Raw genomic sequence first — 11661 nt, 5'->3', positions numbered from 1 at the left:
TGTTGAGTCAACACTTTGTTCTGAGCCAATATGGCATTCAGAGCATCAATTTCAAGAACTCCTTTCTTCTGAGGTATCCCATTATTCACGGAATTCCTCTCAGAAGTATACATGAATTGGTTGTTTGCAACCATATCAATGAGTTCCTGAGCCTCTTCAGGCATTTTCTTTAGGTGAATAGATCCACCTGCAGAATGGTCCAGTGACATTTTCGAAAATTCAGATAGACCATAATAGAATATATCTAATATGGTCTATTCTGAAAACATGTCAGATGGACATCTTTTGGTCAGCTGCTTGTATCTTTCCCAAGCTTCATAGAGGGATTCACCATCTTTTTGTTTGAAGGTTTGAACATCCACTCTCAACTTGCTTAGCTTTTGAGGAGGAAAGAATTTATCCAAAAAGGCAGTGACCAGCTTATCCCAGGAGTCCAGGCTATCCTTAGGTTGTGAATCCAACCATATTCTAGCTCTGTCTCTTACAGCAAAAGGGAAAAGCATGAGTCTGTAGACTTCAGGATCAACTCCATTCGTCTTTACAGTCTCACAGATCTGCAAGAACTCAGTTAAAAACTGATAAGGATCTTCAGATGGAAGTCCATAAAACTTGCAGTTTTGTTGCATTAAAGCAACTAGTTGAGGTTTAAGCTCAAAATTATTGGCTCCAATGGCAGGAATGGAGATGCTTCTTCCATCAAATTTGGACGTTGGCTTTGTGAAGTCACCAAGCATTCTTCTTGCATTATTATTATTTTCGGCTGCCATCTCCTTCTCTTGTTTGAAAATTTTTGAAAGGTTGTCTCTGGATTGTTGTAATTTAGTTTCTCTTAGTTTCCTTTTCAGAGTCATTTCAGGTTCAAGATCAATTTCAACAAGAGTGCCTTTTTCCCTGTTCCTGCTCATATGAAAGAGAAGAAAACAAGAAAAGAAGAGGAATCCTCTATGTCACAGTATAGAGATTCCTTTATGTTAGTAGAAAAAGAAAGGGGAGAAGAGTGAAGAAGAATGAATAGTCTGTATAAAGAGTAAGGATAGGGGAGGTGAAGAGAAATGTTAGTAAATAAATAAAATAGAAAGAGATGAGGGGGAGAGAAATTCAAAAATAATTTTTAAAAAATGTGTTAGTAATTTCAAAAATTAAAGGAAGAAATAAAATTAAAATTAAAATTTGAAACAATTAATTAATTAAAAAGAATTTTTGAAAAGGAGATGAGATATTTTCGAAAATTAAGAGGGAAAAGTAGTTAGTTGATTTTGAAAAGATAAGAAACAAACAAAAAGTCAAATAGTTAGTTGAAAAAGTTATTAAAATCAAATTTGAAAAAGATAAGAAGATAAGAAGTTAGATAAGATATTTTTAAAATCAAATTTTGAAAAAGATAAAATTTTGAAAAGGATAAGATAAAAAGATAAGATAAAAATTTTAAGAAAAAGATTTTTTAAACTAAGATTTAATTTTTAAAATGACTTAACTAACAAGAAACTACAAGATAAGATTCTAGAACTTAAAGATTGAACCTTTCTTAACAAGAAAGTAACAAACTTCAAATTTTTGAATCAATCACATTAATTGTTAGCATATTTTCGAAAATATGATATAAAAGATAAGAAAAAGATTTTGAAAAATAATTTTTAAAATTTTTGAAAATAAGAAAAAAAATGAAAAAGATATGATTTTTGAAAAAGATTTTGAAAAGATAAGATTTTTAAAATTGAAAATTTGACTTGACTCATAAGAAACAACCAATTTTAAAAATTTTTGACTAAGTCAACTCAAATTTTCGAAAATTTGGAGAAGAATAAGGAAAAGATATTTTTTTTATTTTTGAATTTTTAATTATGAGAGAGAAAAACACAAACATGACCCAAAACATGAAAATTTTGGATCAAAACACAAGATGCATACAAGAACACTATGAATGTCAAGATGAACACCAAGAACACTTTGAAGATCATGATGAACATCAAGAACATATTTTTGAAAAATTTTTGATCAAAGAAAACATGCAAAACACCAAACTTAGAAATCTTTAATGCATGGACTCTAACAAACGAAAAATGCATATGAAAAACAACAAACAACACAAAACAAGAAAACATCAAGATCAAACAAGAGGACTTATCAAGAACATCTTGAAGATCATGAAGAACACTATGAATGCATGGAATTTTCGAAAAATGCAAGAAAAATTTTTAAAGCATGCAATTGACACCAAACTTAAAAATTGACTCAAGACTCAAACAAGAAACACAAAATATTTTTGGTTTTTTATGATTTATTAATTTTTTTGGATTTTTATTAATTTTTTTCGAAAATAATTTTGGAAAAAAACGAAAAAAGAAAAGAAAAAATTTTGAAAAAGTTTTTGAAAAGAAAATTACCTAATCTGAGCAACAAGATGAACCGTCAGTTGTCCATACTCGAACAATCCCCGGCAACGGCGCCAAAAACTTGGTGGACGAAATTGTGATCAAAGAGTTCCAGGTACTGTTAGAAAAGCTCACAACTCCGGTTAACTTAACCAGCAAGTGTACTGGGTCATCCAAGTAATACCTTACGTGAGTAAGGGTCGATCCCACAGAGATTGTTGGTATGAAGCAAGCTATGGTCACCTTGTAAATCTCAGTTAGGCAGATTAAATTGGTTTATGGATTTTCAAATAATTAATAATAAATAGAAAACAATAAGGGATAGAAATACTTATGTAAATCAATAGTGGGAATTTCAGATAGGCGTGTGGAGATGCTGGAATCCTTTCGAATCTCTACTTTCTTATTGCTTTCATCCAATCCTTCTTACTCCTTTCCATGGCAAGCTGTATGTAGGGCATCACCATCATCAATGGCTACTTTTAATCCTCTCGGGAAAATGGTCCTATGCGCTGTCACTGCACGGCTAATCGTCTGGAGGCATCACCTTTGTTGATAGCTACATCCCATCCTCTCAGTGAAAATGGTCCAAATGCTCTGTCACAGCATGGCTAATCATCTGTCGGTTCTCAATCAGGTTGGAGTAGAATCCATTGATTCTTTTGCGTCTGTCACTAACGCCCAGCCTTCAGGAGTTTGAAGCTCGTCATAGTCATTCAATACCGGAATCCTACTCGGAATACCACAGACAAGGTTAGACTTTCCGGATTCCCAGGATCCTACTCGGAATACCACAGACAAGGTTAGACTTTTCGGATCCCCATGAATGCCGCCATCTATCTAACTTATACCACGAAGATTCTGTTGGGGAATCTAAGAGATATGCGTCCGGCCTAAGATAGAACGGAAGTGGTTGTCAGTCACGCGCGTTCATAGGTGAGAATGATGATGAGTGTCACGGATAATCACATTCATCAAAGTGTTGTGCAACGTATATATTGGAATAAGAATAAAAGAGAATTGAATAGAAAGTAATAGTAATTGTATTGAAACTTGAGGTACAGCAGAGCTCCACACCCTTAATCTATGGTGTGCAGAAACTCCACCGTTGAAAATACATAAGTGAAAGGTTCAGGCATGGCCGAATGGCCAGCCCCCTAAAACGTGATCAATAGCCTCCTAAGATGAAGAATAAAATAAAACTGAGACCAAAGATGAAACGTGGTCAAAAGACGACTAATACACTAGTAAAAAGTCTTATTTATACTAAACTAGCTACTAGGGTTTACATGAGTAAGTAATTGATGCATAAATCCACTTCCGGGGCCCACTTGGTGTATGCTTGGGCTGAGCTTGATCTATCCACGAGCTGAGGCGTTTATTGGAGTTGAACTCCAAGTTATAACGTGTCTTGGGCGTTCAACTCCAGATCATGACGTGTTTCTGGCGTTTAACTCCAGACAGCAGCATGTACTTGGCGTTCAACGCCAAGTTACGTCGTCAATTTCCAAATAAAGTATGGACTATTATATATTTCTGGAAAGCTCTGGATGTCTATTTTCTAACGTCGTTGAGAGCGCGCCATTTGGAGTTCTGTAGCTCCAGAAAAGCTATTTCGAGTTTAGGGAGGTCAGATTCCAACAGCATCAGCAGTCCTTTTGTCAGCCATTTTCAGAGTTTTGCTCAAGTCCCTCAATTTCAGCCAGAAATTACCTGAAATCACAGAAAAACACACAAACTCATAGTAAAGTCCAGAAATGTGAATTTAACATAAAAACTAATGAAAACATCCCTAAAAGTAGCTTGAACTTACTAAAAACTACCTAAAAACAATGCCAAAAAGCGTATAAATTATCCGCTCATCAAAAGACGACAAGGAGGATTTTGTGCTTGAAGGTGAAGAAATAGTTGAAAAGAAAATCATCGAGGATGAATACGATTTCATACTTAAATACCTGGATCAAGCAAGAAATCGATTACCTTTCCGACGTTCGGACATTCAAAGAACCCCCATGGTTTCATGTGGGAAATCTACTGAAGAATGTAGCAGGAAGGAGAAATTGGGCACTCCGGTGGATAGTGAGCAGCACGATTTGATATTGGAACAAGTGGAGGAAGCCAGAATTATTGAAAAAGAAGAGAAGGCAGTGGTTGAAGACTTAGGAGATGCTGAACCTCCATGGGAAAGTCAAGTTATAGAGCATCCTTCAAAGACGTTTGAAGCTGATATTGAGGAGGATGTACAACCTCCAAAGCATATCATAGTTGAAGACTTTGAAGGAGATGATCAAGAGATGGATTCAATCATTAATGAATTCTTATCTACATTTGAATCCTCTCCCATTGGACTTGATATGGAGTTTAAAGAAGAAGAAGCACAACCTCCCATGCCCTTGGTGCAAAATGAAAAAGAAATTGAATCGGAAGAAATCCACTAAAAGGAAGAGGTTGATATTGAAGAAGATTGCAAAGAGGTGGAAGATGTCAAAGAAGAGCACAAGGAAGTGGAGCCTGCACGTTCATTAGAAACACCTCCCCCTAAGTTGCCATCATCCTTCACAACATTCAAGTGGGTAAAATTCATATCCCTTAGCTTTCTAATTCCACTTAAATATGGGCTACTGGAGACGGATGGTCAACTTAGAGCTCTCCGTGGCATTAAGAGTAAGAAGAAGATGGTCAGTGACAAGATTTATCCTGCAAGGTTCAACATGGTTGTGTGCTCAAAATTTAAACGCAAAGGTTGGTGTAAAGCTCAACTGAATGGGTCTAGGAAGTTGTTTGGCCGCTTTAGTGAGAATTCAGATTGCCTGCCACCCGGTTGGAACACTAATGATCAACAAGAAGACGGGTGCAAAAGCAAGGTTTGGGACTCCGGAATTCAATCTAGAAATCAATACTCTTGGGGCCTTGTCACTTGCTTTAACTTACTTGAAGACTTTCTGTGCCTAGTTTGGGATCCCGGAGGCTACTGGAATTCTAAACACTGGTGGAAATTTCTAGATCAGTACAAGCACAAGCCACCATAACAAGGAGCTCACCAGAATGTCCAACTTACGGACTTTAACTAAAAGTGCTAGGTGGGAGACAACCCACCATGGTATGATCGTTCCTTTTTCAGTTTAAATTTTAGTATGTTTTTGAGTTTTGATTGAGCCTGGAATTTTGCATAACATTCATTGCATCTGCATTTGCATCTTATTCGAAAAAAAAAAATTTTGCACGCGACGTGACAGTGTCGTTGACGCGACTGCGTCACAAGTGCGTTTGGAAGAAAAGAAAAGTGAACAGAGAGTCACACGAAAGCGTGGCTGTAGGCGTGCCTTTGGCACAAATTGCGCCACGCGACCGCGTCACTGACGCGTCCGTGTCAGTTGCGAAAAATACCTCCCACACGCCCACATCACCTACGTGAACGCGTGGCTCTGTAAAATCAACGTAGAGGGTGCAAGGCAGAAAGTTATGATGGAGCGGGGCTGGAATGATGCTAGCAGCACAAGCCCTACCACGCGAACGTGTCACCCACGCGTCCGCGTCATATTGGAAATAAGGCCATTCACGCGATCGTGTCACCCACGCGACCGCGTCACCCTAAGAATTGGCAAAAAGAATTTCGAACAGCGAGTTGCGCGACTGCGAGGCTGCCCTCGCGCCAATCGCACAAATCAGGTCTCGCGATCGCGTGATCCACGCGTCCGTGTCACCTGACCTTATCGCACACCACGCGACCGCGTCACTCATGCGTCCGCATCACATGCGACGCACAGCTTATCCAGATCAGTACCAATTATCTTATCTTTTCTTTTCTAATCCTAATTTCTTCCATCTTTTCCTCTTTCTTTCTTACTTTATTTCTTTCACTTCTCATTCTTTTTCACCTTCATTCTATTTTTTTAAATTTATTTGCATAGTTTCATTCATTGCATTATTTTCACTGGTATTAGAAATTTATTTATTTTGCTTGTGGATGATTCAAAGAATTGTTTGACAATTATATAACTTTTTAAAAGGTTGCTTGCATGTTTAATTTAATACTTTCAAATGACTTATTTACCATGCTTGCTATGTGTTTGTGAAAAAGTCTGTATGGCATCATGTACTTTTCTACATTATTCTATTCTACTATTCAATGCTTGCTTTTCACAAATTTCCTTTACTATTTTATTAATTAAATATAATTGTCAATACAAACGTTATTGTTAGTTTCTCACGACTAATAATACATCTAGGCTGTTGATGCTTGATCTATGCTACTCATGTAACAACCCAATTTTCAGTACGCCTAGAACACACCGGAAACTGAACGCTACCAATTTGTCTTCCTAGTTATTATCTATTATTTATCATGTGAGCCTGATTCATTGTTAAAAGCGTAATTAATTTGCGAGGTGTATTTTTTTTTGAAAACGTTTGGATTAATAAACATAATCATTTATAATCAATTCACAAATAATAACAGATAAAACAGTTATAAACAACCACACATAAATACATCACAAGCAGCTAACAAGATTCAGTGATCCAGCCTTTATTAGAGTATAGACTTTTAGTTAGAACACCCCTAGATATAGCTAAATAATATCTATATACATATATATATATATACAACATCCCAGGTCCTGACCTGTTCAAGAAGTCCCTAAGCTGGCACCCAGGCTAGCCTAGACTCTATACTCGCCTAGTCCCTCTAAACTACTAAAGCGAGGGAAAGTACGTTCTAAGTCTTCAAAACTCAAGTCAAGTGAACGTCACCAAAGGTAGGACATCATATGCTATTCCTCTGCACGATCAGACATTGCCGTAGGACGTCCCTCTAGTACCTCATCAAGTAGCCACACAACGGGAGTCTCGTACACAGGATTCAGGTTAAAGTGCGCATACGAACGGGGTGCAGACGTTGGCTGGTCTCACAGTATATACATATACATAGATAAAGAGATTCACCCTAGACTCAGAAGACTACCTAGAGCGGAATTCTCTTTACGAACGGTCATCAGCGAACTACGGAAGGGTACTCATGCTTCCATCTAGAGGGGGAAGGGAGAGAGAAGGGGTAAGAACTGGGGAGTTCTTAGTAGGGCCGGGGTTATTAGTTACGTTCATTAATTTTGTGTTGTTTAGCAGACTAATAGCAGAATATAGAGAAGTAGTAAACAGAAGACAGATAAATAGAGAAAACAGAAAAAGATCACGAACAGAAGAATACAAGAAAGTAAAACACAGACACAAACACAGAGAATAGAATACAAACAAAGAAAGCATACATTCATGCAACAATCATAATAGAGAAAATGCACAACCAAGTATGATGCATGTCTAGCTCTAGTGCAGGTAATGAGCTCATCTGTCGGTTACATACCCGCTCCCGACGTTACCCAGCAACCTCTGTCTGGATAAGGCCTTCCTGTTGGCAATATCAACTGCAAGCAACCTTTGTCTTGCAGGGTATCCACTGCAAGCAACCTTTGTCTTGCAGGGCAAAACTTATTAGTCGATATACGCCCAACAGACTAACTGTAAGCAACCTCTGTCTTACAGGAGCAACAACATACTCACTGTAAGCAACCTCTGTCCTACAGGAGCAACAACACACTCACTGTAAGCAACCTCTGTCTTACAGGAGCACATTCATCTTGATACCTCTGTAAGCAACCTCTGTCTTACAGCAAAGCATTATAGCAAGGTATCCTAGGAAAGCGTTCTCAGTGGTCGTACCACCATCTATCTGACTGCCTCTCTGCAGCAGATTCTTACATAATCATTCTCATTATCATCATTCATTAACATTCTCATTATTCATCATTGCTTTCACATTCTTATGCTGTACCTCTTTCTTTCTCTGTTCAATCATGCTATACAAACTCTACAGCTTTTACTTTTACAACATCTTAACTCAAACCATTTCTCTTTGTCACATTACTCTTTTCTCTTTGTCTTTTTACTTTGCTCTGATTACTCTTTTCTCTGTATCCCTTTATCATGCTCCGGTTACTCTGTTCTCTGTGTTTCTTTACTCTGCTCTGATTTCTCTGCTTAACATATGTATTTAAAGCTTATGTAAATTTCGGTATGAATAGTTAGCCTGTCCCAAGTATAGGTTCATTAAGTCTATACTGAAACAGTTTAACTTTTCATATAATACTTAACCCTAGTCGCAACTCAAGGACTAACTATGTTGCCCTTATTCGTTCACTAATTCTATCTGTTTTTCTGTCATTAAAACCTTACAGACTTTTTCTTCGATTTTTATCTTGTCTTCAACCTTTTATCTTTCCTTTATCTTTGCCTCACTAATATGTTCTTACCACTCCCTAAGTGTTTTATGAAGGTAATTATGAGATTCTGCACTTAAAGTTGTCTTTCTAAAACTTTTACAGAAAACTGTCTTTTCTGCATTATTTTATTATTTCTATTAAAATATTATTTTTAATTAAATATTATTATTTAATATTTTATTATTATTTATTATTTTATTAATATATTTTCGAAAATTAACTTTACTTTAACCTTTAACCTTTAAAATTCACTTTTTACCACCCGTAACTTTTAATATTTCTACTTTTACCACCCTAACTTTCAGAAATTACCAGACAACCCCTAAAACACCAAAAATTTTACTTCCTTGCCCTTTTTAAGATCTAAGGCCTGTTCTTCATGTTCTTCATAAATTCTTCAGATTCTTTCTCTGTTTTTACCCGTTTTTCAGTCTTTTCAGCAACCGATTTTTACTATAATTCATAATAAATTAGCAGCCACTAAAACCCCATCTTTTCTACATGATTTCAACACAAATTGAACCTCAATTTAAGCTTAGGGTTTCGTTTTTCCCAGCTGCCCAAGAACATGAACTTTAAAGCTTAAATTTCATCAAATTTCATCAGAATTTCACCAAATTTTCACCAAGAATCAATCATATATGCAACCAATTTTTAGCACAACCAAATAATACAAAATTCACACATCTCAAACACAAATAATCAAGATTAATTTCGTGACACCCTACCTGGTTTTGCTGCTCCTAATTCAATCAAACTTTCAGGTGGTCCTTAAGCACTTTTTCCTCCTAAATCACATCAAGAACAACTTTAAATCCAAAAACTCTCAACTGACCAAATCTCACTCAGTATGTTAGGAAGAGATATCTCACCTTAGACTTACTGGAAATTCACGTTTCTTGGCCCTCAAGTCAAGTTAAGCATGATTCCTAAGGAAAAACATCAAGAAAACACATGTTTACATGGGTTTCCTTGAAAACCGAATTGAAGAGGGAGGGAGACAGCCATCTCACCTTATTTCCAGCCTTGATATGTTATATGGTTATGTAGAGAAAGAAGAGAGGATCATTTTGGTGAAATCGGAGTTTTGATTTGAGTTTTAGTTCAGAAGAAATCAAGCTTTGAAGATTTATGAACCAAGAACTTTCTCTCCTTTTTCTCTTGGTTATTTTCGGCCACAATGAGAAAATGAGGCAGTCTTGGGGGTTTTGGGGGTGTAGGGTGAGTTGTGATTGGTTGGCTTGGAGGTGGATTAAAATAATATTAAAATATCTCAGGTGTATAACAACTAAAACTAGGTGTATCGGAACACTTGTAAAAATATCTCTAAAAATTATTTTCTGAGCTACTAGCATAAATGAAACTAGTAACATATTTATTATGAGAATAAAACATGTATGATGAGCCCTTAGCATTGCTAAAGTCATCAGAGAGTGCTGGTGCTAAGCTACACCAGTAAACCGTAAACCTGGTTAAACCGATTTCCTGTTTTTAACTAAAACAGACCAGGTAACCTTATAATATCTTTCAAGCAACTTATAATACTAATATAATGATAATATTATACTATTATCTTTCTTCTCTCATGAATCGAGTCCGGTTCGTCAAACTGAGCCTATTTACGAAAACTAGAATCAAAACTCCTAACCGATACGGTTCAAAAACTAGGTTCTCCGTGGCCGCGTTGTCGAGCTTGCCTCAAAAGAGGTTTTGGCTTAAAGATGTCATAATGACAATGAGGATTGAGATGCTTGATGATACAGCAGAGGTGTTCCCTTTACTGATCTTCCGGAGAAATTCGTGCCTGTAGAAAAGATCCGCGTACTCGAAAATCGGGGTTGTTACATTCTACCCTCCTTAAAGAAAATTTTGCCCTCAAAATTTAACATGCGCATAAGAAGTTATAGTATTATCTAACACAAACAAAACCATAGGGTGGTACTCACCTCGAGTGGAAGAATTATATGCATTAGTGTTGCCAGCAGTTACGGTAAAAACCCTTCCTTGTTGTTGTGGCCTAGCTGGATTTCGAACAAAGCTTTTTGGGCAATTCCTCGAGATATGTCCATACTCTCCGCAAGAGAAACAAGTGTGTGTCCCATATCTACAAGCTCTATTACCATGATCCTTCCCACACCTTGAGCATACTGAAATATCCTGAGTTTGCTGAGATTGACCTCCTTCTTCCTCTCCCAGATTATTGTTGTCGTAGTTGCCATTGTTACGAGCGAGAAAGTTACCATTTCGTTGATTCCTATTTTGGCGATCGAACTGACCATTGAACTTAAAGTTACGACCTTGAGGGGCTAGATATTGAATAAAATTTCTTCCTAAGGCTTCCCTACGATCTGCTCGAGCTATCGCCACCTTTTTCGAACATTCTTCCACTAGTTTACTTTTATTCACCAGTTCAGCAAAATTTCGTATCTCTAATGGAACTACTGAACTCATCAGATCCTCACGAAGGCCCCCTTCGAACTTCAAACACTTCCATTCTTCAAAGTCAGCAGGATTTCCTTGACAAATCTTGGAGAAACGGCACAAGTCATCAAACTTACGGGCATATTCTGCAACAGTTGTGTTACCCTGTTTCAGTTGCATAAGTTCCATCTCCTTAGCATCACGAGCTGCCCTCGAAAAATACTTCTTATAAAATTCGTCCTTAAAAGTATCCCAAGGGATATCACCTTCATCTTGTCGCAACAGTTGCTGTATCCCCTGCCACTAATGCTCAGCTTCTCCTTCCAGCATATAAGTAGCGAACTCCACGTGTTGACCTTCCGGAACATGCTGTGCTCGTAGTGATCGCTCGATACCTCGAAACCAGTTGTCAGCATCAGTCGCAACGAGTGTACCTTTGAACTTAGGTGGATTTACTTTCAAAAAAGTAGCAAGGGTCATGGGTTTATCAAGATGCGTTGAATCAGCCTTGTTGTTTCCATTATCCTCACCGTTTTTATTTCGGTTTTCATTTCTCACTCCCAGATGCTCAACAGCCCTAGCAGCAACCATCG

At 37.3% G+C, this 11661-nt stretch overlaps 1 protein-coding gene and 1 non-coding gene across 2 annotated transcripts; one reads left to right on the top strand and one right to left on the bottom strand.

Annotated features, from left to right (window-relative positions):
• The first annotated feature begins 267 nt into the window (after positions 1-267).
• Positions 268-371, top strand: LOC130964518 (small nucleolar RNA R71). Its single transcript, XR_009080608.1, has one exon. It is a non-coding gene; the product is annotated as a small nucleolar RNA R71 (small nucleolar RNA).
• A 10151-nt stretch (positions 372-10522) lies between these two features.
• On the bottom strand, positions 10523-11257 carry LOC130962935 (uncharacterized). The gene has a single exon (XM_057889092.1). It carries the CDS (start codon positions 11255-11257, stop codon positions 10523-10525), a length of 735 nt encoding a protein of 244 aa, XP_057745075.1.
• Positions 11258-11661: the final 404 nt, after the last annotated feature.

This window comes from Arachis stenosperma, chromosome 2 (assembly GCF_014773155.1).
Source record: "Arachis stenosperma cultivar V10309 chromosome 2, arast.V10309.gnm1.PFL2, whole genome shotgun sequence".
In the NCBI taxonomy this organism is placed as follows: domain Eukaryota; kingdom Viridiplantae; phylum Streptophyta; class Magnoliopsida; order Fabales; family Fabaceae; genus Arachis; species Arachis stenosperma.
Note: the sequence above shows the minus strand (reverse complement) of the source record. Positions and strands in the feature narration are given on the sequence as shown.

Excerpts from the sequence above, each read along its gene's own strand:
- LOC130962935 (XM_057889092.1), bottom strand. The coding sequence starts at position 11,257 with ATGGAACTTATGCAACTGAAACAGGGTAACACAACTGTTGCAGAATAT.